At 38.3% G+C, this 26409-nt stretch overlaps 1 protein-coding gene across 3 annotated transcripts; it reads right to left on the minus strand.

Moving 5' to 3' along the window:
* Nucleotides 1-18727: 18727 nt before the first annotated feature.
* On the minus strand, nucleotides 18728-25994 carry scml4 (Scm polycomb group protein like 4). Of its 3 annotated transcripts, none has more exons than XM_020642072.3 (6): nucleotides 25814-25994; nucleotides 24677-24882; nucleotides 23611-23740; nucleotides 20990-21199; nucleotides 20295-20440; nucleotides 18728-19598 (listed from the first exon to the last, which is right to left on the minus strand). In XM_020642072.3, the coding sequence occupies exons 2-6, from the start codon at nucleotides 24875-24877 to the stop codon at nucleotides 19473-19475; spliced, it is 813 nt and encodes a 270-aa protein (XP_020497728.1). In that variant the 5' UTR covers nucleotides 24878-24882; nucleotides 25814-25994; the 3' UTR covers nucleotides 18728-19472. The 3 variants fall into 3 exon arrangements, with proteins under 3 accessions (XP_020497728.1, XP_020497727.1, XP_065819991.1); XM_020642071.3 differs by having other exon boundaries at nucleotides 20990-21202; nucleotides 25814-25992; XM_065963919.1 differs by lacking the exon at nucleotides 25814-25994 and adding an exon at nucleotides 25523-25792 and having other exon boundaries at nucleotides 20990-21202.
* Nucleotides 25995-26409: the final 415 nt, after the last annotated feature.

The raw sequence follows: 26409 nt of genomic DNA on the forward strand, positions 1-26409 counted from the left end.
GTATTTATTAGAATTCAATATGATGTCCACACTGGCTGTTGTAAGTAATGTATGAACTGTGACTGAGCTGTCTGAACTGCATACACAAACACTCTGTCATTGACTTAGTGAGTGAGTAATAGTGAGAGGGTTTTTATCCTCCACAATAACAACCTGCTCACTGCTCACTACACTACCCTGCTTATTGATATAATTATATAATGATTTATTTCTTCTGCAAACCAAAAAAGTCCTTTTGAATCTACAGAGCTGCGTCCATAGTAACAGTTAACTCTGTAGCCTTCATAAAAAGAGCTAAGCTAGCCGTTATTACTCACATTACACTGATCATTACCACCGATGGAGACGTGAGACACGATGAACAGATCTGCATGAATCAGCACCGCACCTAATTAAGTTTTTCTGTCTCGTCGGAAGAAATCATTTGTGAAATGTGCAGTGTTTTTATTTTAAGCTATGCTAAATGTCCTCAAGCTGTAGCATCATATTAAGCATTCAGAACAGAGGTTGGTATTTCTCATCTGAAGCCTTATTTGCACTGGACCAGTATTACGTGGGGACATCGTGTGATTAGAAATTACTCCCCCACCTCTTTGTTCCATGCAGGGCTTTGGCATGGGACATTCAGAGAATGTATTTGACCTAAATGTACAGGTATTGACCTTAGCTTTCCCTGTCAAAGTCCTGTGTAACATGTTAAGATGGCTACCAGTTAATTGCTGTGCCTGTTAAAAATAGAAAAACATTTCTTTATACATTCTGTCATGCACATCAGCTATCAAATTAAAATGTTGTTATTCTGATGTATTCTTATATATATATATATATATATATATATATATATAAAAAATATAGTCACAGGAATCTCCTGAATTAGACCAGGAATTCTGTCAAAGCTTTATTTTATGATTGCAAGAGCAACTTCCGCCTCAGACATCACCAAGAGAAAGGCGTAAAAAAGACAGAGAAGAGCAATAAACTTCGACACCGTATGCAAAGGTAGATTCATATAAGACTAAAATTCTAAAATGGGCTTTGATTTTGGTGAAATTGGATACTTGGCAAATGTATTTTCACTTTCCATATTACAGATTTCCGCAGTCATTACAAATTACGAGAGGTTCGGTATACAAGGAGTCAACAAAAAAGAAAATATTTCTCATAGTGTCAAACTTAAACGATAGAACAGCGGAAGAGAGCCATGAAATGTTCGGAGGAGAGAGTGAGGGATGACATGCAGCAATGTGTCAAGGTCGGATTCAAACCCATGGCCGCTGCGGTGACGACCACTCCTGTTCTAGTTCTGAAAAAGAAACCACTGCATCATCACTTTATGTGCCCAGGCACAATAGAGCCATAAGTCCAACCCAAGCTGTTTTGAGCTTTAAACTGCTCCAGAAGTGTCGTCGTGGCTAAAACTGAACTCGCTATAATGTCCATAAAACTTTATTGAGAGATCTTAAAACTCAAATATCAGTCAACTGGCTTTCATATAGATTACATCACATAAATTAATGTGCATGACTCCGGTGTATATGTATGGAAATATACGATGGAGGTCAGAGGTGTGTGAATTAGTAGCTCTCAAGTTTGTCTCGTTAAAGTTATAGCACACTTACCAAAATTAAGGACATTAAAACAGATTTCAATCACGGAGAAATCCTCAAATATCAGAACTGCTTCAACTTAGGTCAAGCATGCATTTAAATTGATTTAGCCTCAGGGAAAATTGAGACTCCTTACCTCTTTTTCTTGTACCTCTTTGATCATCACTTGAAGACTAGACCACTAGGAGAAACATTTTCCTTCATCAGAGAAGTATACTCACTTGAGCATTTCACCTTCCTCAGACATTAAAAACATAGATTTTACTTAAAAAAACAAAGCACACATGGCTGCAAACAAACAAGTTATGAATTACTTATTAAGGTATGAAAAAGTGGGATCTGTTACTAATTTCATATCATATATAAATGACCAAACTAATTCAGATAAGGTTAGAATTGACAACAACAACAACAAATTACTGATGTGTGCAACACTGTACAACAAGACGTGATATTTCCCTGAAGAAAGAAGGAAATCCAGCTCCACTTATCTCACACAAACACCTTTAAGCTGCGTGAGAAACGTGACAGAAACATTTTTTTGTTGCTCCTGACAATATTGATAAGGACAAACTGTAAAAGCTTGTAATATTATGCACAGTGATAGAGCTGCATTGTTGGGGAGTTTTTGTGAGATAGATGTTTGCAGGAGTTTTTGGTGCATCATCCATCTTCATTTGATTATCCAGACAGCCAGAAAGACACTCGTATTGTTGGGACCTGAAGGACAGCGGCTGGCAGACTTTCAGGCAGTGTCTCTCACTGAAGTAATGCTGTGCCATATCAAAGCTGAAACATCAGGAAGCTAATGCAATACGAGTAACAAGCAGCCTTTGATGCCACGTTTGATGGCAAGCAGATGTTCGGCAGACGATACAGCCTGTGTGTATGCGTGCTATTTACACGTTTCTGCATGTTTCTCCAATTTTTTACTAAAAGCGGAACCCTTTCTGTCTTTCTTCTTTGTCTACAGGTGTAAGTGCTGCGGCGGAGCGGGATCGGAAAGTCAGAAATGTAAGATCAAAGGTAAACGAAGAGGGACAAAGAAGATGAAAGAGGGCAATAAGGCCGACTGTATTTGAAGAGAGTGAATCCATGGTTGCTTTCTGACATTTCAGAGAAACCGTATAAAACTTCTGGCTTCAGTGTTTTTTTTTCCGGAAAGAACATCATAAAGAGTTTTACTTTGTGCTTCTGCTACATGGTAGCAAAGCCTGTTCATCCCCGTGGCAAACATGTCTGATGGTGATTACACATTTTATCAAAGTGTAACTCTTTCAAATTTGAGGATAAATGTGCGGGAGCCGCTTATGATCCAACCTTTTATCTTCACTGATTGGGTTGCCCTCGGGGTCCCCATTGAATTGTTTTAGCTTTACAAATTGCCCAAATTAAGGAAACCCTGCCAATGCCTAGATGAAGGTCCATGTAGCTGCACAAGGGATCCAAAATGGTTTTGTAAGGATTTCATTATTCATCCCTCTCTCCAATGTATCCTCGCTCAAAGTCATTTAGGCCGAACACTCTGTTAGCAGAACTGAGAGCTTTATTTCATTACCGTCAGGTCCCTCAGAAGGCTCACCAAGCAAAGCCATTTGGGATGGAAAAAAAACCTTTTTTTAAAAAGGTTGATTAAATCATTAAAGGAAGAACTGATGAGACAGCCAGAGTTGTGGTGAAAGAAAAGAGGAAGAAAAAGAGCACGCTGAACAACGAAATCCATTTATTTACCCAAAAGCTCATTAATTCTGTTTTTCCTAGTATTTGCACCAGCAGCCCAACTAAACAGTGGCAAAAACAAGTGGCAAGACCAAACAGAACAAATCTATCCAAAGGGTAAATATATCTGGAATGAAGATGCAGAGATCCGTGTTCACATTGTGCACAAAGTTTATAGATGTACTATATTTTGGGCAAAAATATTGCTAAAATCAGCTCAAACTTTTTTTTTATTACCTTTGAAATAATGGTTTATTGTTCTTTTTTTACACACCTGTGCTTTTTATCTACTTTACTTGCCCTTGGACATTTTTATACAGTATCTCAAGTTCAAGACTAACAGTGTGTAACAGAATACCAAAAGGGGCCAACAGGCTGTGAAAAATGAATGATGGAGGTGTCATAAAAAATTCCACCATCACAGTAGACTTGCTGTCTTTTTCTAAATCAGCAATCCCTCAGATGTACCATGAGAAGACCAGCACACAAAACTGATGGACCATGGTGGATGAATATGGGGGGCATCTGATCACATGAGATTGCAAGAACACAACATAATAGTAAACATTGTGCCAGAACCTGTACCTACCCATGGTAGCTTTAACTGTACCAGGTCCTATGTTTGGTATTATTTGTTCTTGTTACCTCAATTGTATTGCATAAATCTGTATTTTCCTATTCTAATGAAGGTGTGCTAATGGGTGATATTTAATTATATGATGCCAAAGAACATCTGGTAAAGAGACTGAAGATGAAAATGTGTCTTTCGGCTAACTTGGGTACATTAGCAGCTGTCTGAATGTTCATTAATGTACACTATCCCTCTTCAAATAAATAAATAATAACTTTTCACAATCAGTTGTATACTTGTTCTACTTGCCCCTGCTTTCAGCCCTTTAAATAACTATAAGTCAAATATTACCTTTGCATTGAAAAAATGGCACATTTATAAAATCAAAACGAGAATTACTATCAAATTATTCCAAATCAGCTTGAAGCCACACTTGTAAAAAAAAGTTGTATCAGTTCATGAAAAAAAGTCACATTTTTGTTGCAGCTCCAACATGCTGTGCCATCATTTCGTTTTTGGTAGTTTATGCATTGCTGTCTATGCAGGTAGTACCACACCTAAGGCTACATGATTAACATGACAGTTTTGGGTTATAAAGTTTAGAGCTGCAGTGATGAGTAGCCCAGAGCTCTTGGATGCTAACACCATATGTGACTTGAGAATGGTGTCATGGCTGAAAAATATTTGAAACCAACAACATCCTGTCTGTCCCTGAAAGGCTGAGATCACATATTGACAAGAACATTTTCTTCTTCATGTCCCTTCCTCTTCTGCCCATAAAAATGAAAAGACAGCTGAGTCCCTTATGTGATAATAATCATAACACAAGACTATTGATCCGCGCTAGGAAATTCTCTTTTAGCTAAACCCTCGCCACAGGCCATCACACAGACTCGAGAGAATGAAAGAAACATCTTATCCGTCTCTTATAAGGCCTTAGATGACATCAAGATGCTCCGTATTCATTCAAAGACACTTGACGGTTCTGAGTGCAGCACAGAAAAGGGAAAATTCGCCTCTTTGATTAACTGTTTGGGTGCTTGTATGTAGCAACAGTGACATAAATAATTTTTTCTGCGGCAAATGGAGCACAATTAGAGCACTGCAGGAAGTGGCATTATGAGAAATGCTGCAAAGAAAAGGCTGTTTGTTCTCTCTGTAATTGCCGGGGCGTTTAATGTGATTGCAGCCATTTACTTTCAGGTTGCATACCATCAGGGTGGCTGTGTGTCCCTGAATATGTGTGTAAATACATCATTTTGTGTGTGTGTGTGTGTGTGTGTGTGTGTTTTGCTGTTTCATTTCGGGATATAATTAAGATACACTTTAAATTCACTTTAGACTCTCAAATTGCTGCAAGGTGAGACTTGTGTGTCGCTTCAGCAAGTTAGACATGTAAACCCATCCCTTCTCTCAATTCATTTTGCTCTCACAGAGAGAATGATGCAGAACTCAATAATGACAATATGCAAAGAGCCCCTGAATCTAATTTATACCCTATCCATCTGAATTAAAATGCTGTCATTATTATTCCAATGTAGGAATTATACACTCCGTCAGCTGGAATAAGCAGTTTGCACAGTCGAGCTGACTCTGTGTGTGCGTATACTGCCCTTGTTGAAACTGTGTGTGGCATGCTAAGAGTGAAAACACACAATCAGAAATTTAGGCACATTCATGTGCACTGTCTCACATTAAAAGGTTAATTTTGTCAGAACTGCAGGGATTATTAAATGGTAAGTGGGCACAAATGTGTAACGTGACATGAAATGACTAGTGAATACACTTCATGTGACAGGTTTTTCCTTAGGGAGCGACTGTGTGTCACTTTTGTTTTAATTAAAATAAAGTTTAGCAAGGCTTTCTAATCGTTTATGTCTCTGGCCAGCTGTGCTTAGATAAGAAAAGTAACAGCAATTGTCAACATGTCCTTACATCAGATTAGTATGTAAAGTTAAAAGCTTCACTTAGTCATATTTTTTCAAGACTATTCTATAAATAAATGAGGAGGTGGCCTGACAGTGCTAAATTAAGGACTATAGCTCTGCATCAAACAGTATGGAGTAACTGTGTCGAGGTCAGGCTGGCAGATGGGCCGCTGACTCCCTGTGATCTGGGATGAATTCTTGATTCATGTCCTGCTGTGAGTTTCTGTCTCAGGAAAGGCTTTTCTTTCATCTGTCTCCTCTAAAAAAAAACTGAAAAAAATTCAGAAAACTTTTTTTTACAGCTTTATGGATTTCATTGGTCACCTTACTGCAGTGATGTAGGTAGAAACTGTGGAACTAAGCTAATCACATACAGGCAATAGCTTTTAATTTAGTGTATGAATATGAAAGAATCATAAATCTTTTCATCTTACACTATAAAAAAACTTTTTTTTTGACAAAATGGCAAACCATTCTTTAAAATGAAGATTGGTTTTGTAACTTTACCTCCACATTATCCGTCACATATCCATTACCACTACACTTTCAAGTGCATTGATACGCTATGCGATGGATATTGGTTAAGTATTGACTTGGAAGTATCAAAAACATCAAAAGTAAGCATCACTTGTTTGGTCTTGGGTCTCTAAGATTTTATGTGATAAGAGTAAAGAACATGTTGGATTTTTAAGCAGTATGATGAGCAGTTATCTCCAAGGAAAGGGAAACTACCATCATACTGCCAAGTCAATAAAGAAATGTAGTACTGTATGTTAACAGTCATGTTATGCTGACGATACTGGTATTTCTTCCATTAAAACCAGTAAGTCAGGGCGACGGTAGCCTAGTGGTTAGTGTGTGCGCCCCATGTGCAGAGGCTACAGTCCACCAAGCGGATGGCCCGGGTTTGAAACCAACCTGTGACTCCTTTACCGAATGTCTTTCCCCAAATTCTGACTATTCTGTCTCTAAAATAAAGGCATAAAAGACCCAACAATTAAAAAAAAAAAAAGTAAACCCAATAATCCAAAAACTGCCTGAAATCCCTCAGAGACTGTCTCAGGGCTACTGAAGGCTAGCGCCAAATATTCTTTCCCTGCACTCTGATCCACTTTTAAGCACAATTTGTACATTTACTTTATAATTATGATTTAGTACTGTGTCCACTGCTGTGTCTTTAAAACCAATTTGAGCATTCATCAGGAACATCAAACAGTGATGCATTCATTTGAAAACATGCAGTATGGCTGGGAAATCAATCAAGTTTTGATTTCAATTGCGATTTTGGCTTCCCACAATCATGAGAACAAGATAAAAGAGATTTAACGATGACTGTGCCACATGCTGTGTGGCGACGTTCTTTTTGTCCAGAGGTTTTTTCATGATTGGAATATGTTTCAAAGTGTTCGTAGTTAAAGTTTGGGCACAAGAGTACATCACCTTTACCTCAAAAACATAGTTCATTTATTTATATTTATTCATTATTATGATATATTATTATTGTTATATTCATGTTTTTTCACAAGTTTATTTTCATATATTGCTTGTTTTTCAAAGTGTTCAGAATTTTGAAGGATTAAGAGTGTTTCAGTTCAGTCAATGCTTGTGATGTAGATGCTAAAATAAAGTAAAGTCATTCTGAATGACATTACTGGATTTACTTTAGTTTTTTTTAAAGATTGGTAAGAATGGCAATAAAAGCTACACACAGTCCAGAATGTGATTATTCTGTGACACCGGGTCATGCAGTGAAGAAGTCTTATTAAGTTATCTTGATTTTTATTCATACCGGGGTCGGCCAACGTTTGATTGACAGACAGAGCGGTGACCATAGTTACACACACCTGCCTTCTACACACTTCAATGAGAGGAGGAAGAGCTGCTTCATTGCTGAGAAATGCATGCAATTAAATTAAATACTATTCAAAACATTTTTAATAAGCACAGCCAATTTCCGGACCTCGCTGACATGGCCTCCCTCTGTTTCATAAAGTCATTTATTTCTCAATTCCATCATTACAACAGGTGAGCCTCGTGTGGAGTGGCTTGTCAATACAGTAACTTGGCAAAATAACTCCAACAACGATTAAAACAACGGGATAAGATCCTCCACTGACTGCGTGTCTGATCTCCTCACTGTTTGAATCTCAGCATGCTGTTAAGGATGCGGTCTCTTAAAAGGTTTGCTGTGTTGCCATCTAAAGTGCCAACCTTATCTGTGCAAACTTTGCAAATTAACAGTTTTCTTTACGCCCTGTTGGTTTGGAAACATCCAAAGCAGTTCCAAATATATGCGATGGAGGTTGTTGTTGTTTTTAAGTGACTGACTTTTAAGTGGTGTTTTCATTTTCAGTCCTGCTCTGTTACGAAGCAAAAGGGGAGGGGAACCTGTGTATGAGCATAGAACTGCAACGGATAGCAAGTACACTGTAGCCCGATACTACAATTTCTTTGCTTTGGCAGATCATCGACTCATTCTAATTCTTAACTACCCAAAATTGTCTTATCACACTACCCTAGTTAAGGTACATAATGCCGGGCTTTGAGCTGGATTGCTGGCGATTTATCTATTTAGAAACTGAGCTGCAGCCTTAGATCATTTAGCAGGGCCATTTCATTTTTGAGAAGTTGACTATGGCTTCTCTATTAGAGTGCCTGTATTGTGGATCAGCCTTCCAGTGAACATTAGGCAAACAAAATCATCTTCATCTTTTAAATAACTTCTAAAAACATCATTAAAAATAGGCTTTTAAGAAGCCTAAATTAAAACTCAAGTGTCCTTAACTCAAAGAATTTACCATTTGTTTTGTTTATCTGATTGCATAAGTTGTTTGTCTGTTGTCATGTTGATGTTAGCTGTACAAATATACCTCAGTTCATTTTTGTTGTTTATTTCATTGAAGGCACATGTGGAAGTTTGTTTTAAGAAAGGGCTGTACAAATTAAGGTTCACAAGGAAACTTAATTAAGGATTATAAGTCCAATTTTCTTCACAAGCTACTCAATTTAGGATACGTTTCAAAGCTGATAACTTTAGAAACTCGTATTTTGTAAGACAGTCATTACAGAAAATGAGTCTCATCATACACAATGACCACTCAATTTTACACGAGAAAATGCAGAAGATGGGCATCATAATTTATGTCTTTCAAAACACCTCCTTGTCATTGAAGACATACTTGTTCTATCAGTCCAAATGTTACATTTTTATTTGAGTGTGGTAAAAATATGCCTCCGTTTTTAATCCATCCAGCAGTTTAATTTATGACAGAAGAAAAAAGAACTTGGTCAGCATATTTAAATTAATCTTCTGAAGTCAGCTTCAAAACTCTGAGTCCTTCAGTGGATCTTCTGCCTTTCTTAAATTCTTAATCGTCTTTTTTTAAACTTTAAGTATCTAATCTTCTTAAGCAGTCTACTTTTTTTTTAATGCAGTTATTAATTTTTATTTTAAAGATGAAAACATTTTGTGCTTGGAGTGAAATAAAGAAAGAAGAGCAAAGCTATTAGACATAAAAAAATGGGACTTATATTGAAATGTATCCCATTTTTGTATAAACCTCAAAATATCATTGGTGCATCATTGAAAGGTTTTTTTAGACCAAACCTATATCGGTGGTTTGCACCTCTCAAAAGGTGAGTACAAATGGAGACATAATTCACATGTTGGTTCTGCCTTAAAGAAAATAAAAAGCCTGTGGCCCTCAACATCTTTTTCCCTTATAACTAAAGAGAGTAAACCACAAACACTTCCCTGAGAGCGTCCAGGTTGTTCTACTTAGGACTAAAAGAAAAACTGAGAGGATGTGAGCGGAGTGGACAGCCTGTACCAATACTGTATATAGCTTAATGTCACAGCTGTCATTTATTTGGTGCTTTTATCCAGAGCATCTTGAGTGCATCCATTTAGACTGGCTGCTCCCAGTGGAAAATGAAGTCGTAACCCTGTAGTGCTACCAGCACCCCACTCTACCCATTAATGGACCAAACACACTTTCCGAACAGCAGATTGGACTCATTTGAGCAAAACGAGTTTGTTGTGAATCATCCTGACGGCAGGAGGGCAGCGGAACCAAACCATTTATTGATCAGATTAATCAAGGGGCTACAAAACACATTTTTTAAGGATTAACTCAAGTTCCCCTGTCCTGATTTAAAATAAGAAAGCAGCAGGAATCAATATTTTGAGGTTAACAAAAGGCTGAATAACTAAATGTAATGTAAAAGTTGTCACTCGAAGTCTTCAACTCTGCAATACCCCTCAGCTCCGCAAAGCACCTTTCAACTCAAGTTTACTTTTAAGGTTCACTCTGTCATCAGCTTTGCTTCAAGCATGAGAAAGAAACTGTTTCCAACAAAGAGGCTTTAATAAACTCACTGTATGCTATTTCCCAGGCAACAGATACCAATAATACAAAGTATAATAGCAGGTTAACAGCTAAATAGCCAGATATTTCCTCAAGGACAGCACAAGGACCAAAAGTGAGCAATTAAGGGAGGAAAACTGTTTCCTCAACCGTCATTTCTGTTTAGTTCCTTTTACATTATGTACTGCCTCCTGAAACCCCCCAACCCATCCGACAGGGATAGTCTCACACTGAGCTGCATTCTGTATGTGAAAAGGAATCTTAGGGATATTTCAGGCGCAACACAGACGCACACATAAAAGCGCTGTTCTGTTTTGCCATCTTCGCTGTTTACACAGACTTTAGTACCTCTTTGTTACTTCCTCACATGTCTCTTTAGCATCAGGTTGACTTTCTCACTGTTCCAGCTCCATACCCTTTACACAGAAGGTGAGGTGTAACGGAGAAGAGTCCTGTTTGAAACAGGCTGTATAAAAGAGTCTAATAATTTAATATTAAGAAGAGAGAGTTTCTGCTCAGTTTAATGCAATGGAAGCACACAAACCCATTCCCACACATGGCCTGTGCTATCTCGCTTTCAAGTTAATAACTGTACAGTTGGTAAAGCTGTTGGGACAAAAAAAAAAACCTTCTTATAAGAGGTTGTAAAATGAAGTTGGCTTTTTACAGCACTTTCACATCTTACATTCAAAAGGACAAGGTTCCCAGCTTTCTTCTCTTTTCTATCCTCGACTACCACAAATCCTGTAAAACACATGGTTAAAAAATGTTTGAAAAGTGTTGCTATTTTACAAACTGAGATTGGCCTATATTGACATTAACAGATGGTAAAGTTTGATCAAATGAGGCTGGTGGAAAATTTGCTGTGAAGCACATATTTCAAGTTTTATGAGACAGTGCTAGGTATACCTTTGAAGGTTGATTTGAGTTGCAACTAATGGCCTTAAGATAACTGACCTTAGAATGAGGCTTGATAAATCAGTAATAGACTGAACAACTTTTGGTTCACCAGTAAATTACAAAACAAGTGCTGATACTTGATTTGGATTTTCACAAATGTCATTATCTATGGCTTATTATTGATAAGTCATCACATCACTTTTCCTAAAAGCATGGGAGCAGCAGATTCTGTGAACCTGTGAAAACAAGAAAATCCTGTTCTACTTGTCCTACTTACAGCATTACATCAGAGATGATACTTTTTTGTGGCTGAAACGGTTCTTTCATGAAGATTTGTTAAAAATCTCTGTGAATAATGGGATGCCTCTCCCGTTCAAGAAAAAGGATGGTGGTGGTGCTGCTGTCTCGTCTTACATAAAAGCCTTCTGGAAAGGATGTTACAAAATAAACCTTGATCAAATACAGTGAGACACAATCACATAACCATTTAAATGGAAATCTTTTTGCACATTTCTCCTATCCACATTCTGCGTACTTAATTGAGACATGGTCCCAGTCATCCATATACATGTAAACCCTCATTGGGGCTTGAGGTGCTATGGACTGAAGCAATCAAAGCCCACTGATGGCTGCATTTTATACACTATGTATTTTTTCCATACCATCATCAAATTCAGAGTGATTTGTGGCAGACGACGGCTCAGACTTAGTCTCCTGGTCTTCGCCATGTTTTGCTCTGACACTCGGAGCAAAGCCTGAGGTCTCACACGCACACTGATCAAAGGGCTCAGCCTGCTCCTCGTGTCAGAGCAGGTGTCATCATTTACAATGAAAGTGAATTATGGCACTGCAATCGGGTAAAATTGTAATCTCTCCTCTCCAAGTTTCAGCAAATAATGGCAACATTAAGTGGGTTTGCTCGCTTGCAGCGTGATTGAGGCTTTAACATGGACTATGTGCTGTAATGGCTCGTCTCGGTGTCACTGCACCAGCGCAGCACAGATTTGTAACTCCATTACGAGTCTCCCTGCTAAACATGTGCTTCAACTGACAACTTGCTTGTCATAAGTCCAAAATGATTAAAGACAGCAGGCTGTGGCTCTGACACGTGGTCAAGGTAACGGCTGTTAACATTGTAACTCCCTACGGTGGTATTGAAAATCTGTTATTTGTAACTCTGTTGAAGCTCCCTTAATTGAATGATATACACATTTCACTACCAACAAATCCTTCACAATAAAAGTCCCCTCTAATCATGTTGATGAACGCTTTTATTATGAAGAGCCATATCAGGAAATGTGGTGTTTTGAGCAGCAGCTTAAGACACATCAGTAGGAGATAGGAAACTTAAAACTACACAGATTCAGTTAGAAGCTACAACATTCCTAGAACTGAACACACAGTTACTTATAAAGACATCATTCTCTGGGATCATGCAAAGAAGTTATTCAGTATTGCATTGCAGGCTTGTTTGAGGGGGGAAAGGGGGGTTGAAGTGAATATGCGTTCATACTATTATCGCAATATAATACCGTCAGCTAAAAAATGCGAGCGGTCCTAAAAAGTGACGTTTATTGTACTTTTAAAATAATTTAATACATTACTTTAACTTAAACAACAATGTAAAGGACTTCAGGAAGAACCTGTTGAGTTCTACGAAAAACATGTGTCTATGATGGCGGCCATCATGACATGACACGTCCCGTTACAATTATATAATTAAGTAAGGAATTAAGACAAAAAAATATACATGAAAGTTAGTGAATGTAGTTATTTTAATGTAAACATTCTAATAAAATTTTACATATTATACCTTAAACTGAGAAGTGATAGAATGCTTCTATTAGTTGTTTTCAACTTCTAATAGGGAATCAAATGTCTTTTATTTTGGAACAGTGTCCCTATGGATTTTTATGTGTTTTTAGGTGCTGACTGCTGATTAATTGTGAAACAGTGAAATGAGAATGATTCTCAGATTTCATGTAAGTAGAGGACCTACAAAATGGAACACAATGGTGCAACATTATTACAGTATTAGAGCTTTCCACCAAGAGTGTGACTGCCATGTTAATACGGTTAATAACGGGTCAGATTTTTAGTTTTCTCAAAAAAGTTGGTTTATGTCAAATATCAGCAATACAAGTGTTAAGATGTCCAGCTACCAGCCTGATATGCACTTTGTGTGCAGTGCTTATTCGCAAATCTTAGCATGCTTACAGCGAATATAAAATGACCACTGTAAACATTTCATTTGCTCAGCATCAGCATTGCCACTGTAAGCATGTTAGCGTGGTTATGTTAGCAATAAGCTTATAACGCTGCTATGCAAGTAGTCTCACTGAGCCGCTAGCATAGCTGAAGGCACTTTGTCTTTTTTTTCTAAATGCAGCATAACTAGCAGAGGTCTTTTATTATTCCTCTGCTTTGCCTATATTTGACACTGTCGATCTAGTCCTCTTTTCCCTTTTTGGCTCTTCTTCTCTCCTCCCTCCTTCCTCCCTCCCTGCTTTGCAGTCACCCTATAGACAGAGGGCACAGTCACACAAGCAGAAAGCCAGTCAGGAAACTTATTAAACATGACACTCTCTGAGCACACTCAATATAGGCGAAGGACATGGGCTCTGAGGTCTACGTGCCAATTAGGAAAATCTGATCAGTCATGGCAGTCAAACTCTCCCTCTCGTTCTCTGTCTCCCTCCCATGTGTTTTTGCTTTTCTTGTACGTTATCTCCTCTTGTCACCATCCCTCTTTTGTCTATCCAAAATACCTCTCAGCTACACGCAGCAGCACTGCTGTAGCACACAATCACACACAGCTTGTTACAAAACAAACAGTCACACACCACAATCGAGCAAGCTATTCATCACAATTTAGCCACGGTATTAGACATTGAGCGACAATAACACCCGCTCCAGATTCCCAGCCGAAACACAAACAGCTACACACTTCTCCTCCCATGACACTCATTTTCCCCTCCATTTGTCAACACTTTCCTTCGCACTTTTTAATTCCTGCTAAGCTCTCTGTCATCTCTCATTTTCTTTCTTAAAACTAGGCTATGCTATTCAAGTGAACTTAAACAGCAAGTCAATGAAACTGAAAATGTTTAAGAACATGAAATCCAAGTATAATGTAACTAGATTACTCTATAGTGACTAGTGTGACATAAGTGATATTAAGCTCTCTTGATTTGTGCTTTTATAGATAGTCTATGATGATGATAATGACGATGATGGTGGTAATACACAACTGCACTCCTACCTTTAAGACGTCTTCCTCCTGGCTTTCTTGGTAAAGGGTTCCAAGAATGTCACTTTCCAATAGAATCTGTTTTGTTTATCCTGAAAGGTCAGCCTCCCCATTCTGGTTATGGATAGGTCATTGCTATCCCAAGTCCAAGACCTGCTTCGTTGTTAATTTCCCCACTTGGCTGCTCTTGGACTCCAGTAGTGTCACCTAGTGTAGGCGTTGTTTATTACACTGTTAACAAATGCCAGGCGGCTTAAATGGGGAGTTATAGGTAAAGTTTGTTACCCCTGCACTAGATATTGCTAACTTGCTTGCTTAGCCCAAGTTCATAACAACGCTGTCTCGAACTGTTCGCCTGTTCTGACTGCTGCTGCTTATTTTGTTCATTGGGGAGCTATGAGCTATCCCCCTGAACGCCTGCTAGCTAACCTGTGGGTGCAGAAGGAAGTTTTCCTTGTTGTCACCAGAGCTGCTGGAAGATTCTTGGCCTTACATCTTTGAAACACCAGTTGGTCAAAGGAATTATACCAATGGTCCCAATAACAATGCCCGCGCAGTATCATTTTATCGCTTTAATTTTTACGTTTTAAGCGCCACTTTCTGCAAACACAAATCATTGGACATTACGTGCAAACTGGCAATGACGTCACACCCTACTTTCACCAATTAGGTTGCCCCTGATGGGAATTCAACAGGTGTTTTGTCGAGAAATGCATCCACGCCGAAAATTGCATGCAATTGCAGAATCAGAAGCCCCTGAAAATCGTGTGTGACAAGTTAATATTTTGATATGTGTGCATGTATTTTACTGAATTATTCATCGTAATTGTAGGCTACTGAACTGCAGGCTATAATTCCCACGATCATCTTACATTATGTGTGGTATAAAAGATTATTTTATACCACTGAGCACTAGGTGGGCCTATAGTTGAGCAATGTGGAGAAAGGATCAACCCTTTAGTCTGTCTTTCCTAATACATAACAAAGGGGAATTAAAAGGAGAGTCGGATCCCATAAATCACTTAAAAGAGCCGATACGTAGAGCCGGGTACCTTCGCAACCGACACATTGTTAATTCAGGCCCAGAAAAAAAGTCAGAAAGGGAGTTTGCACACAGGGAGCAGACACCCAAACTGTTATCGAGAAATTATATGTAATATCTTCTGTTGAACTGGATACATATTCATGCCAACCGCCCTCATAGTGTACACTTTACGTTAAGTACCTGAATTAGATTTCATACATAACCTGATTAAACATCAACACTAAGAGTTATAGCCTACTCATTTTTTAATTGTCTCCTTTCAATTTAAGTAGCCGACTGTAAAACCTATTTAAATGTACTCAATCTTTTTATCACTTGCACACCAGTAAAAGAGTGTCTTCACTTCTGTATCTAATATTTAGACAGGGGAATTTTACTTACCTGAGAGAGCTACAGCTCTGAAAAGACGTTTTGTATTTGTCTGGCATCATAAAGTCCCCTGATACCTCTTGAACCCTCTTTCCACCTTATTTCTCATCAAGCCGCTGAAGGAGTGCTGCAGGGAAAGGGGCTTCTTCAGGCCTTGTCAAAAGCTTGTTGAGAGGTGGTAATAGGCTAGACTGGCAAAGATGAAAAAGACAGATCTGCTCTCAAGATCTAATTTCAGAGCCGACTAGGACGCTGTAGGCAAAAACTTGAGTTGTTTGCATAAAGTCTTGAAGTGCAATAGCACCACCTATGGACTAATGTGTAGACCCAAATGAGCTATTACTCATCACATTATCTATGAACATGTCAAACAAAACAACCAAACCATACAAGTTAAAAAAAAAACGTTCTATTATTGAGCCTAAAGGTTAATACTTGTTATTGTAAACAGAATTTTGACCACATAATCAAAAGCAGTCTTCATCAAAACATGAAAACATGGCAAATAAAAGCTGGACTTAAAAACCCTCCATTAAGATCATTTTTCTCAGACTAGCAATTTTTTGGGGAAGATGATTCATCAGTCACATGATTAACACCTAAAATGAAATGTTCCGTTCTCTTTTTTGAATATCTCCCTTCAGTACACATGCCTGGTAATGGTGTAGTTAAATATTTTCTTCATAAAAATACTATAAATCCTCTTTCATCTTCGATTAAACATTCACTTGGCTTTGCAAATAGCATGACTAAGGTGTGATTCTCAATATCATCCAGCAGATGGAGCCACAAGTAAGAGCAAAAGTTAGATCAAGAACTCAAAGAATGAGACTTTCAAAATAAAACTGATATAATTATAATCGTTAACTTTCACCTAGAGTAAGGACTATTCGCAACATGTTTTCACAATGAACTGGGCAGAAACACAAGTTCATGGGGCACTTTGGTTATTTGTTTAAAACTGCTTTGTCAAATTCAACATCACTGTTGAGACACCTAACTTGTGTGTGACTAATAAATATTGAAGCAGTATGTAGAGAGAAATGCACATGACAAGAGCCACATAACCTCACTCCATGAAAGCTATATCCTCTTTGGGTGAGACTGGCTTTCCAAACACACTGAAACTTCACAATAAGGTAAAGATGAAAAACTAAATAATTTATTTGTTCAGACACAGCACAGATAGAAACGTAGATATGCTAACATCTGGTACAGCACAATTCAAGACAACATTGAAGCTGGTTCTCAAAATTCCGAGGACAAGAGGTATGACCAAAGATCCCATTGAAAATCTTCTTTTTTAAAAGGGTGTGGTGGTATCATGTGGGTAGTTCATTAGTCAGGTGGGGCAGCTTTGAGTCTCTTCACAGTTCAGTGACGTGCCCAGGATCCAGGTTCCTGCAGCTTTACAAAGCAGACCAGACAGACACCCACAAACCTGGAAAATAAAGAATTAAACACGTGTTAAATAGAGCTTTTTAAATAGTGCAATTATAAACGTGATCTTAAGACCAAACCAACATTGAAACAAAGGAGTGTCCGAATATTTAAGACGTGTGTAGTGACCCAATTACCATTCACGCCAGATCTAGCTTCTTCTGAGTTTCTGATAGTTTGTCCTGCAGGCGTTTCTTCCTCCAGTCCAGAAACTTCCTCCTCATTCTGTTCGCCTGCCACCCTGCCACAAAGCCGGCAGCAAAAGAAACCACGACGGCGACCTGCAATGTCCTCTCCGAAACCTCAGCCATGTTCACCTCTGTCAGACAGATGCACACATTTGTGTAAGCCGCATGAATATCTCTGATGGAATGTTCATACGGGAAGTGAATCCCTTCTACTCGCGCGATACTACAGCAGAGGCAATCTCGCGCCCTTCAAAATAAAGTCCTGTAACCCCTTTTGAGTTCATAACACACCTATGGTTCATATAACACGTTAATACATTTTGCCTGGTGTTGAAATAAATAAATGTGTTTTAGCACTACTAAATATCTAATAAAACATTTTTAAAAAAGGGGGGGGGGGGGACTTTTTGAACAATAAGTTTTATTTCATCTGGAAAAGTCGTTTTGAAAATAATATAAAAAAGAAATACAATGGCAATAGGGAGTCAACATTAATTAAATATGGCTCAAACTGGTAATAAAAAATTTGAGTTTAGAGAAATGGCTCGTGTGCAACACAATTGCTTCACTTCAATTCAAGTTTAAATCACAAAGTAAGCAGATTGAAAAAGCTAAATTGGACAGTAATGTTACATTTTGCTGTGGCTCGAAGCTCATTGGGGCAAAAAGACAGTTTTTTACTTTACAGACTTCATACATACACATACAAGCTTTACTTGCATAAGTCTGTGGCACACTTACTTATGCAAAATGTTAGCAAAACAAATAGAACAAAGCAATAAATAAGTACTTTACAAGTTTTTTTTTTAAAGCATTGCATGTGATCGATCATCAATGAGTTCACAGGTTGTTATTTTTTATGACATACTTGTATTGAGTAGTTGCAAAAAAAAAAAACATTATTAATGCCCAAGATAATTTACTTAATAGTTTGTCAATTTCTACTGTCTGAAAATGAAATACCACAATATATCATTATGCAGACATAACACATCTCGGGCATTTGTATTTGAAATGACTGTAGAGAGATATTGCATGTGAAGAATGTAAAATGTAAATGTACTAGCAGTAATGGTTTCAAAAAGCACCAAGTTGTTTGAGTTGGCGACCTGCTGCTTTTTCTCACACTGCTTTGCAACCCCAAGTCAAACAAGCGTCTCACTCTGTACCATGTAAAGTGGCCTGCTACTTAATTATTTTTACATGATGTACAAAGAATGAGAACACAGTGAAAAACCCTGGTACCTGTCTGTGTCTCCTGTCCTTCCTGTCTTTTTGACTGCATGCACCTCAGATTTGTGTAGCACCATATGGCTTAAATGTTGTTTTGCAGTGGTTCACTGTAAATGTTTTCCCATTAGAAAATACCTTTGTTCCACTGTTTGTGAGTGGGATAAACACTTGTCGTTTCCTCCAGAGTTTATCATACTGACATAAGGACTTTATACAAAATAGAATGGATCAAAAGAAAAATACTCCTCATTATGGAGTTCCCACTTAATGAAATAGTTTTTTCCCCTCCCAATTTGGATTTACTCAAGATGCATTCACATTAGCTTCAGCTCAAAGTTAGAAGATTCCAATAATTATTGTAGAGTTTGTGTCTAGGAGTTATGTATGTGTCAACATAATCATCAGAAAACTTACTCAGAAAACAATCATTTAAGAACAAGAGCAGCATTATGTATTAACCCATATCTTAAATATGATATTGAGTAAAAGCACCTGTAAGTTTCTGCCCCCTATAGATCTTCAGAGGTCTCTATAGGCTGTGCATGATTTAGATCTGCACAAATTCATGTTTGTAAGATTCACTAAGCTGTGTGCAGACTGCAGAGATGAAATAAACAAAGGTCAAGTGACAAAATACTACTATTTACAACTAAAGCCTGTCAGATACCCAGTGAAGCATGGCAGATGGATGTACAGTCCACATGTCCAAATTGACAAAAAAATGCACTGCAGATGCAGTAAAAGCTGGTGAGTGTGTATTCAGGATCCACAGGCATTCATGAAGTATTGCTGATTGTTGAGAAAGTTTGGTAGAATCTGCATTGGGGCAGTTTGTAGAGGAAGGTGATCAGAAAATCACAACCGATTCTGTTTGAGCCTGTCGATGTGGTAACACAGTTTAAGAGCAGGTCCCAGCTTCAGTCCAAGATATTTCATCATCATCTCACTTTTCAGCAAGAGCAGAGCGTCACCGTCTATCTCCTGAAACACAGCACAGAACCATGGGAGTAAATTCACAATTTAACAGATTTTACACTTATTAATACAAATAATGAATGTATAGATTAAGAAAATTCAGTTATTAGTTTAATTCTAACTAAATCATCCATCATACTATAATAATGATCAAATGTGTGAGTACAAACATTATAGAACAATACATTACAAAAATGAAAACTGAAAACAGACAAAACAAGAACACAAGTAAAGCTAAAATAGTGGAAAAGCAACACGTTTTATTATAAAACAATTCATTGTATCCTATCCTACCTCTGGCTTAGTGGTTATTGGTAAATTAACTTGAGCTTTTATAGCTCTTTTATAGTCTTCTGACGACTCAAAGTGCTTTTACTCCATACCTACCGATTCACACCCATAGCCATCACACACTGATGGCAGAGGCTCTCACATAAAGTATCCATCAGTATTAACTAATCCAATTTATACACATTCATACATCGCATACGAAGCAGCAGGAGCAATTTAGGGTTAAGTGTCTTGCCCAAAGAGACATCGAACAAGTCGACTGCAGGTTTTTGGGATCGAATCCCCAATTGACTCCACCACTGAGTCACAGTCGCACCAATGTATAACGAATAAAAGTTAAATTCCACTACGTTCTGTATTACAGTAGCTGTCAGTGGCCATGGACTCAAAAGCATGGCAGTCTGGACTCACATGCTTCCTGAAAGCCTCAGCATGGGGTCCCAGGGCTTGGGGGTCAGCATCTTTGATGAACCAAACAACCTCCTCGACACCCCACCTGGACGGGTCCTTACCAGCAGCATGCTTGCACTGTCCACTGTCAGGCATTGGACTGTAAGCTGACAATGGGAAAGGAGATGGTAAAATACTGAACTGAATGGGATTAAAAACAAGCCAACAAACAAATAAACAAAACGGGACGGTCTACAAGTTTTACCTGGCATAACGTTCATTTCATGACAGATATGGTAAACTTAAATGAACAGTACAACATTTTGAAGAATGTATTCATTTGTTTTCCTTCTGAGGATCATTTTTTCTCATACTTGTTTCCTGTCCTTAAATATGAAGCTGCAGCAAGGAAATAGTGGGCTTATATATCAGCATACAGACAGGATATGGGAAGATATATAGCCTAACAGCTAGCTCAACAACAAGAAGAAAAATGTTTGAACTACTTCTAAATAAAAACATTACTAAATTATGTGTAATCTGTTTATCACAAATATCAACACATTTCCTCACCAGTAAGTAGTTGCTACTTAGTTAGTGGTTAATGGGGATCCAAATTAATTAATCAATTAATTAGATTGGTCTTAACATAAATAAATAAATAAATAAATATATATATATATTCTAATAGCAATGTTTGGACATCTAATTCTCACCATTCCTGTTCCCATCCGTGAAGCTTCCAGGGCTGGATGCTTGTCTACACACACCTATTGGGGCAGAACAACTGCTGCCACGATAAGCATAAGAGTGTTTTTGTGGGTACTGGGATGCCATGAGGTTAAAGGCAGAGTCACTGGGATCCACAGCGTAGCGCTTCGAGTCCACTGGTGGGTCACATAAGTAGTCATCAGGCATTGGAGTCTCTGCTGGAGAGGGAACAACAGGAAGTGATGTCACTCAAGCCAAGCTCATTTAGAAAATGCTGTAATTAAGGATGCAACAGGGAAATGTTTTTCTTATTCTGAAAATTCACAAAATATTTACAAGTTGGTTCTGGTTTGTGAATATAATATATTTATATACTATATTTAAAAGATTACTTCCCCATTAGCCTCAGCTCCACTATCTTTAGTTCTAATTTTAAAACATGCTTAAGTACTAAATAAAGATGGAGCAATACATGTTAGGCTATAGGCCATACATGCTTAACATAATAATGTAAGGATCATACTTTTGACTAAGTTGACTAAGGTGTTAGCATTTAGCTGAAAGCACTTCTGTGCTTTTACAAAACCTCGAATGAAGCTCAAGAATTACAGCGTAAAAAAAACATTGGATAATTTCAATGTATTAATGCTGGACTGTCTTTGTTGGTGGCAATGACTTTCTTATTAGCAACCATGCTAACAAAGACAGTTAACATGGCTTCAGGCATTAGGCTCTACAGCCTTAGCATCATCATGTTAGCAATAGCATTATACTTTTGACAAGATGTTAGCATTTAGCTCAAAGTGCCTCTGTGATTCATTAAAGCTTCAAGAGCCAGATTTACTGTTTTAGATGTTACTCTGCCTTTAAACCAGCATCCGTTGCGTCTGCTGACTTCTGCAGCCTTCACAATTGACATTACTTCTTAATAGTGAGTTAAATGTATGCACAGGTAAAAGCTCCTTTAGCTTTTCACTGTTTGGATATTAAACAGCAGAAAGGTAGACTATAATTCCTCCAAATCTGCTTCCTTTTATGCAAAACACTTCTTAGCTTGAGTTTGACTAATCTGTGCTTTATGCTCACATAAAGATGAAACCGTTTTCTATTGTATTCTGAAAAATTCACATCAGACTTTTGAGGCCTATAGAGTGGCATGGATACAGACAGGACGGATCTGCCTTCAAATTATGGTATGACCTGCTGAAGGTCTGCAGATGTAAATTAGCTTTAAGCTAACTCAACAATGTACCAAATGCCAACATTTAGGTTTAATATTGTACATGGTCCTTTTACAAATAAAATAAAATGCTTAACATATTTATATTTTACAGAAAGCTGTTTTGTCAGTAATAAATATAAACACTATCTCTATAAAAAAAAAAATGGTGTGTGAGTATACTGTATATGATGTGAAAAAAAACTGTACTTTAAAGGGAATGTACATTGCTCTAACAGTATCTAAAACAATAACACAGACTATTTTTGAAATTCTTTCCCATTTTTCAAAGACATTATTTACATAATGTGTATAGCACCACAGGGGGCACACTGGTTCGAAGTTATGTGAGTGTGTGTGTCTGTGTGTGTGTGTGTGTGTGTGTGTGTGTGTGTGTGTGTGTGTGTGTGTGTGTGTGTGTGTGCGTGTGTGTGTGTGTGTATACACTGTGCTTCTGAACGTTTTCAATCTGAAATCAAACACTTTTCATGATATGCAAGAACAAAGACCCTTTTTGCTGGTCCTTGACACATGAGATTCCCATTCCCATCTCAAATACACAAAAGATTGTCTTTAAATATTTGCTCATTTAGAGCAGGACCAACCTCGAGGGAAATAAGACAGAAAAATACTGAAAGCAAGACTACAAGGATGGCTATATGAAATGTGCTTTCTTTTCTTTTAAAATGTCTGATTTTCTCCAGAGCCGAAGCGAGAAAGCAAAGCTCGATGAGTAGAATGAAACAGAATAAATAATGACACGTGTCTGGGTTATATTTGAAGATGTGTATTTCTCATTTTAACATTTTTAAACATACACTGAAGATCCAAGCTGCTCGGGCTGTTTTTGATTCTACATGCAGACGAGTTTAGTGTTTTACAACTCAGTGCATTAGTCATCACAGAGAACAAGTTTTTTTTGTGTTTTTAGAGGAACAAAGAAGGAAGACAGCACACAAACACAAAAGAATGCAAGTCCTAGTCAGAGCATGATATAAAAGGGATTGAGAGATAAGATAGAAAACAAAAAAAAAGAAAGGGAGACCACATTTAAAACCCCTTAAGTCACACCAGCAAGTCAAGCTGAGTGTATAAAAAAAAGAAAGGGAGACCACATTTAAAACCCCTTAAGTCACACCAGCAAGTCAAGCTGAGTGTATAATAATTGTAAAAATTATAATATTAGGACCATCTCTCTCATACTGAAATTCTCCAGACCTCTACACTCAGACTCTCAGACCTGACATGACTGCTTACATCTCTTTCAACACATGCTTGTTATTACATATATAGAATATATGTATATATATATATCAATTCTATGCTTCATAAACAAATACTCGATGAAGGTGCTTGTAAAACTTAAGAAGACTGTGTGTGTGTGTGTGTGTGTGTGGTGGGGGTCACCTGTCAGGACTTGTGGAGTGGCAGAGTGAGGGACGATAGCAGCATCCTGTGGGAGAGAGCACATCTCAGTCTCTGGTGTGCTGTTTGGAGGAGAGTTAGCCAGCGGGGACATCACCATCCTGGGCTTCAGCTACACACAAACACAAGAACAACACACATATAAACATACATAACAATTGGGTTTATGTGGTTAAAAACTAATAGCTTGTGTTACACCTCAGAAGAAAACAGTTAGATACTATTGCAGGAAAAAGATATATTGTTTGGCCACTGGCTGCTGTGGGAGCAAATAGAACAGACAAAGATAAAGCGGACATAATGTTGATGATTGCATTTAGATATATCCTGTCATCAACAGGATTGTCAGAAGGGTGAAACTGTAGACCTTTTATCATTAATAGTAGATCCTCTACATATATATTATCACCTAACCAACAATATCAATGTCATTAGCAGTAGTGTTATTGATGCAAATATCATTACCGACAGAATTCCAAGAATTCAAGAATTCAATCAAGTACAACGAAAAAAGTGATCAATAGCAATGCAGCAGCAAAAGTTTTAGAAGTAGAGCTACGTCATTGTGGATGTTAAAGAAAAAGGAGGCTTTAAAACATTTGTAAGTTGTGTTTGAAAACTTTTGACCAAAGAAATGCTTTTGACACTTTTGTTGAGGTACATTTTGGAAAGTAATCTGGCATTAACACAACTATGGTGGCCAAGCTTTGAGAATACCGCACAGAGACTAAGTGAGCCTGCATCTGTAACTCGTTCGTATCAAGATAAAATTCCTGATAAGTTTGTGGATTTATTTTTTCAAAAGAGTTAAAAAATAATTCTAAACAAAAGTCCAGAAGATGAAGTTAATTACTGTGACAATGATGATTAAGCTGAGGATCAAAAGAAAATATTCAAACCCTCTTTAGGGTCTAACACAAGTAAACAGGTAAAATAAGGTCAAACAACACCCACTGTAAATTGCAGTAAATTATATCAAACTCATATGAGGAGCAAAACAAATAATCAACAGAGGTAAAACAAATAATAAAAATATTTTGGGGCTGACCTTAAAGCCAGGTTTTCTGCCCCTCTTCTTCGGGACTTTCAGAGGGGACAGCAGCGGCTCAACGTAGTGACTCTGGAACTCAAGTTTACGGATAGGAGGCCGCCCTCTCTTTCTGCCTGGCACCTTACCCTGAGGCCCCACTATGAACTGTGGGCCGAGAGTGGGAGTCTGCATCTCTGATGTATCAGACAAGGTACTCATGAGACCTGAGAGACACAGAGAGGCCTGGATATTAGATTGAAACAGGTAATGGTGGCTTGAAAACTGCACGTACCATGGCCACAAACTGAAGCGGAAACTTAGAATGTACATGTCAGATACACTGCTCCTCCACACACACACACGCACACACGCACACACGCACACACACGCACACACACGCACACACGCACACGCACACACACGCACAGACGCACACACACACACACACACGCACGCACACACACAAAAAGACTATCAAAAACAGTATATTCATACCCTGAACTCCTCTTTAACCCCTCCCCCACTCCAACTGCAAAGATTGCAATAAATATCATAACAGCACAGAGAGATAGACAAAGCACACACACACACACACACACACACACACACACACACACACACACACATACATACATACACACACACAGGCACAGGAAGTGAAAGCATAGACCATATACGAACAACACCCACATCCTCAAACAATGAATCGCGTGTGCATTCACACACACATCACATAAACACACTCACATCAGTGCTTTCAAGTGCCATGAGTACAATTGATTCACTCTGCTATGACTTTAACAATGCACACCTCCCTCTCAATCAATCCCACCATCTTTTCATTCATGCAACACAATCGCTTACCTTACATGCTCTTTCAATGCGAAGTAAAGTTGCTCAGTGCTGATTCACTGTGCTTTTACACAGGCATGTGTGCTTCTTATTACCTTTAATATATATCCTATGAGTATTTATTCATATTCACTGTAACTAAATGAACGTCTTCCTCTTGTGATGGCAAAGTATAAGTCAAAAACAGGAACACAGACACAGACAGGGCACATGAATATGCATCATCCTCTTCCTCTTAGTCCAAATCCCATCTAAAATAAGCCTCAAAATTTGCACAAAATTGTCATTCTGAGCATAGCCTACCATGCACACAGCCGTCTGGTGATCTCTGCCTGTGTGATGCTTCTGCTCCAGCAGCAGGTTTCTGACTATTCCCCTGATGGATCTCCAACAGTCTGCCTCCACTGTTTTCTGCTGCCGCTACACACTGTCAAGACACCGGCAACTCTGTGTGTGTGAGAGAGTGTGTGTGTGTGTGTGTGTGTGTGTGTGTCTCTCTCTTCCTCAATATCCATCCTCCGAAACAACCCTCCCCCTCCCCCTTCTACCCTAACCCCTTTCCTCTGTGTCCCCTTTCAGTCGTCATGGCAACATGCCTCTAACATCCCGTGGCAGCCGGCAGACGTGCTGAGCTCAAAACAATGTCTGTGTGTGTGTGTGTGTGTGTGTGTGTGTGTGTGTGTGTGTGGCTGTGTGGCTGTGTGGGACTGTAATGTAATTACAGTTGCCGCAGCGCAGGGTTTTTCTTTTCTGTCTTCAAAAAAGGCTTATGGCGGACGACAAGGGATTCAAGCTGTGCAGTGTTTTTGTGCCACAAGCGTTCGGAGTTACAAACTGTAATCTGTACTATAAATAATTTCTGAAGAAATTCACATTTCTGTAATGGAACCCCAAGCCAA

This window comes from Labrus bergylta, chromosome 15, assembly GCF_963930695.1.
Source record: "Labrus bergylta chromosome 15, fLabBer1.1, whole genome shotgun sequence".
NCBI lineage: Eukaryota > Metazoa > Chordata > Actinopteri > Labriformes > Labridae > Labrus > Labrus bergylta.

Coding starts and splice junctions, on each gene's coding strand:
- scml4 (XM_020642071.3), bottom strand. CDS start 24,877: ATGAGTACCTTGTCTGATACATCAGAGATGCAGACTCCCACTCTCGGC. Junction 20,441..20,989: donor CACGGATGGGAACAGGAATG/GTGAGAATTAGA, acceptor TCCCATTGTCAG/CTTACAGTCCAATGCCTGAC. Junction 19,599..20,294: donor CTGAGGCTTTCAGGAAGCAT/GTGAGTCCAGAC, acceptor GCTGTGTTTCAG/GAGATAGACGGTGACGCTCT.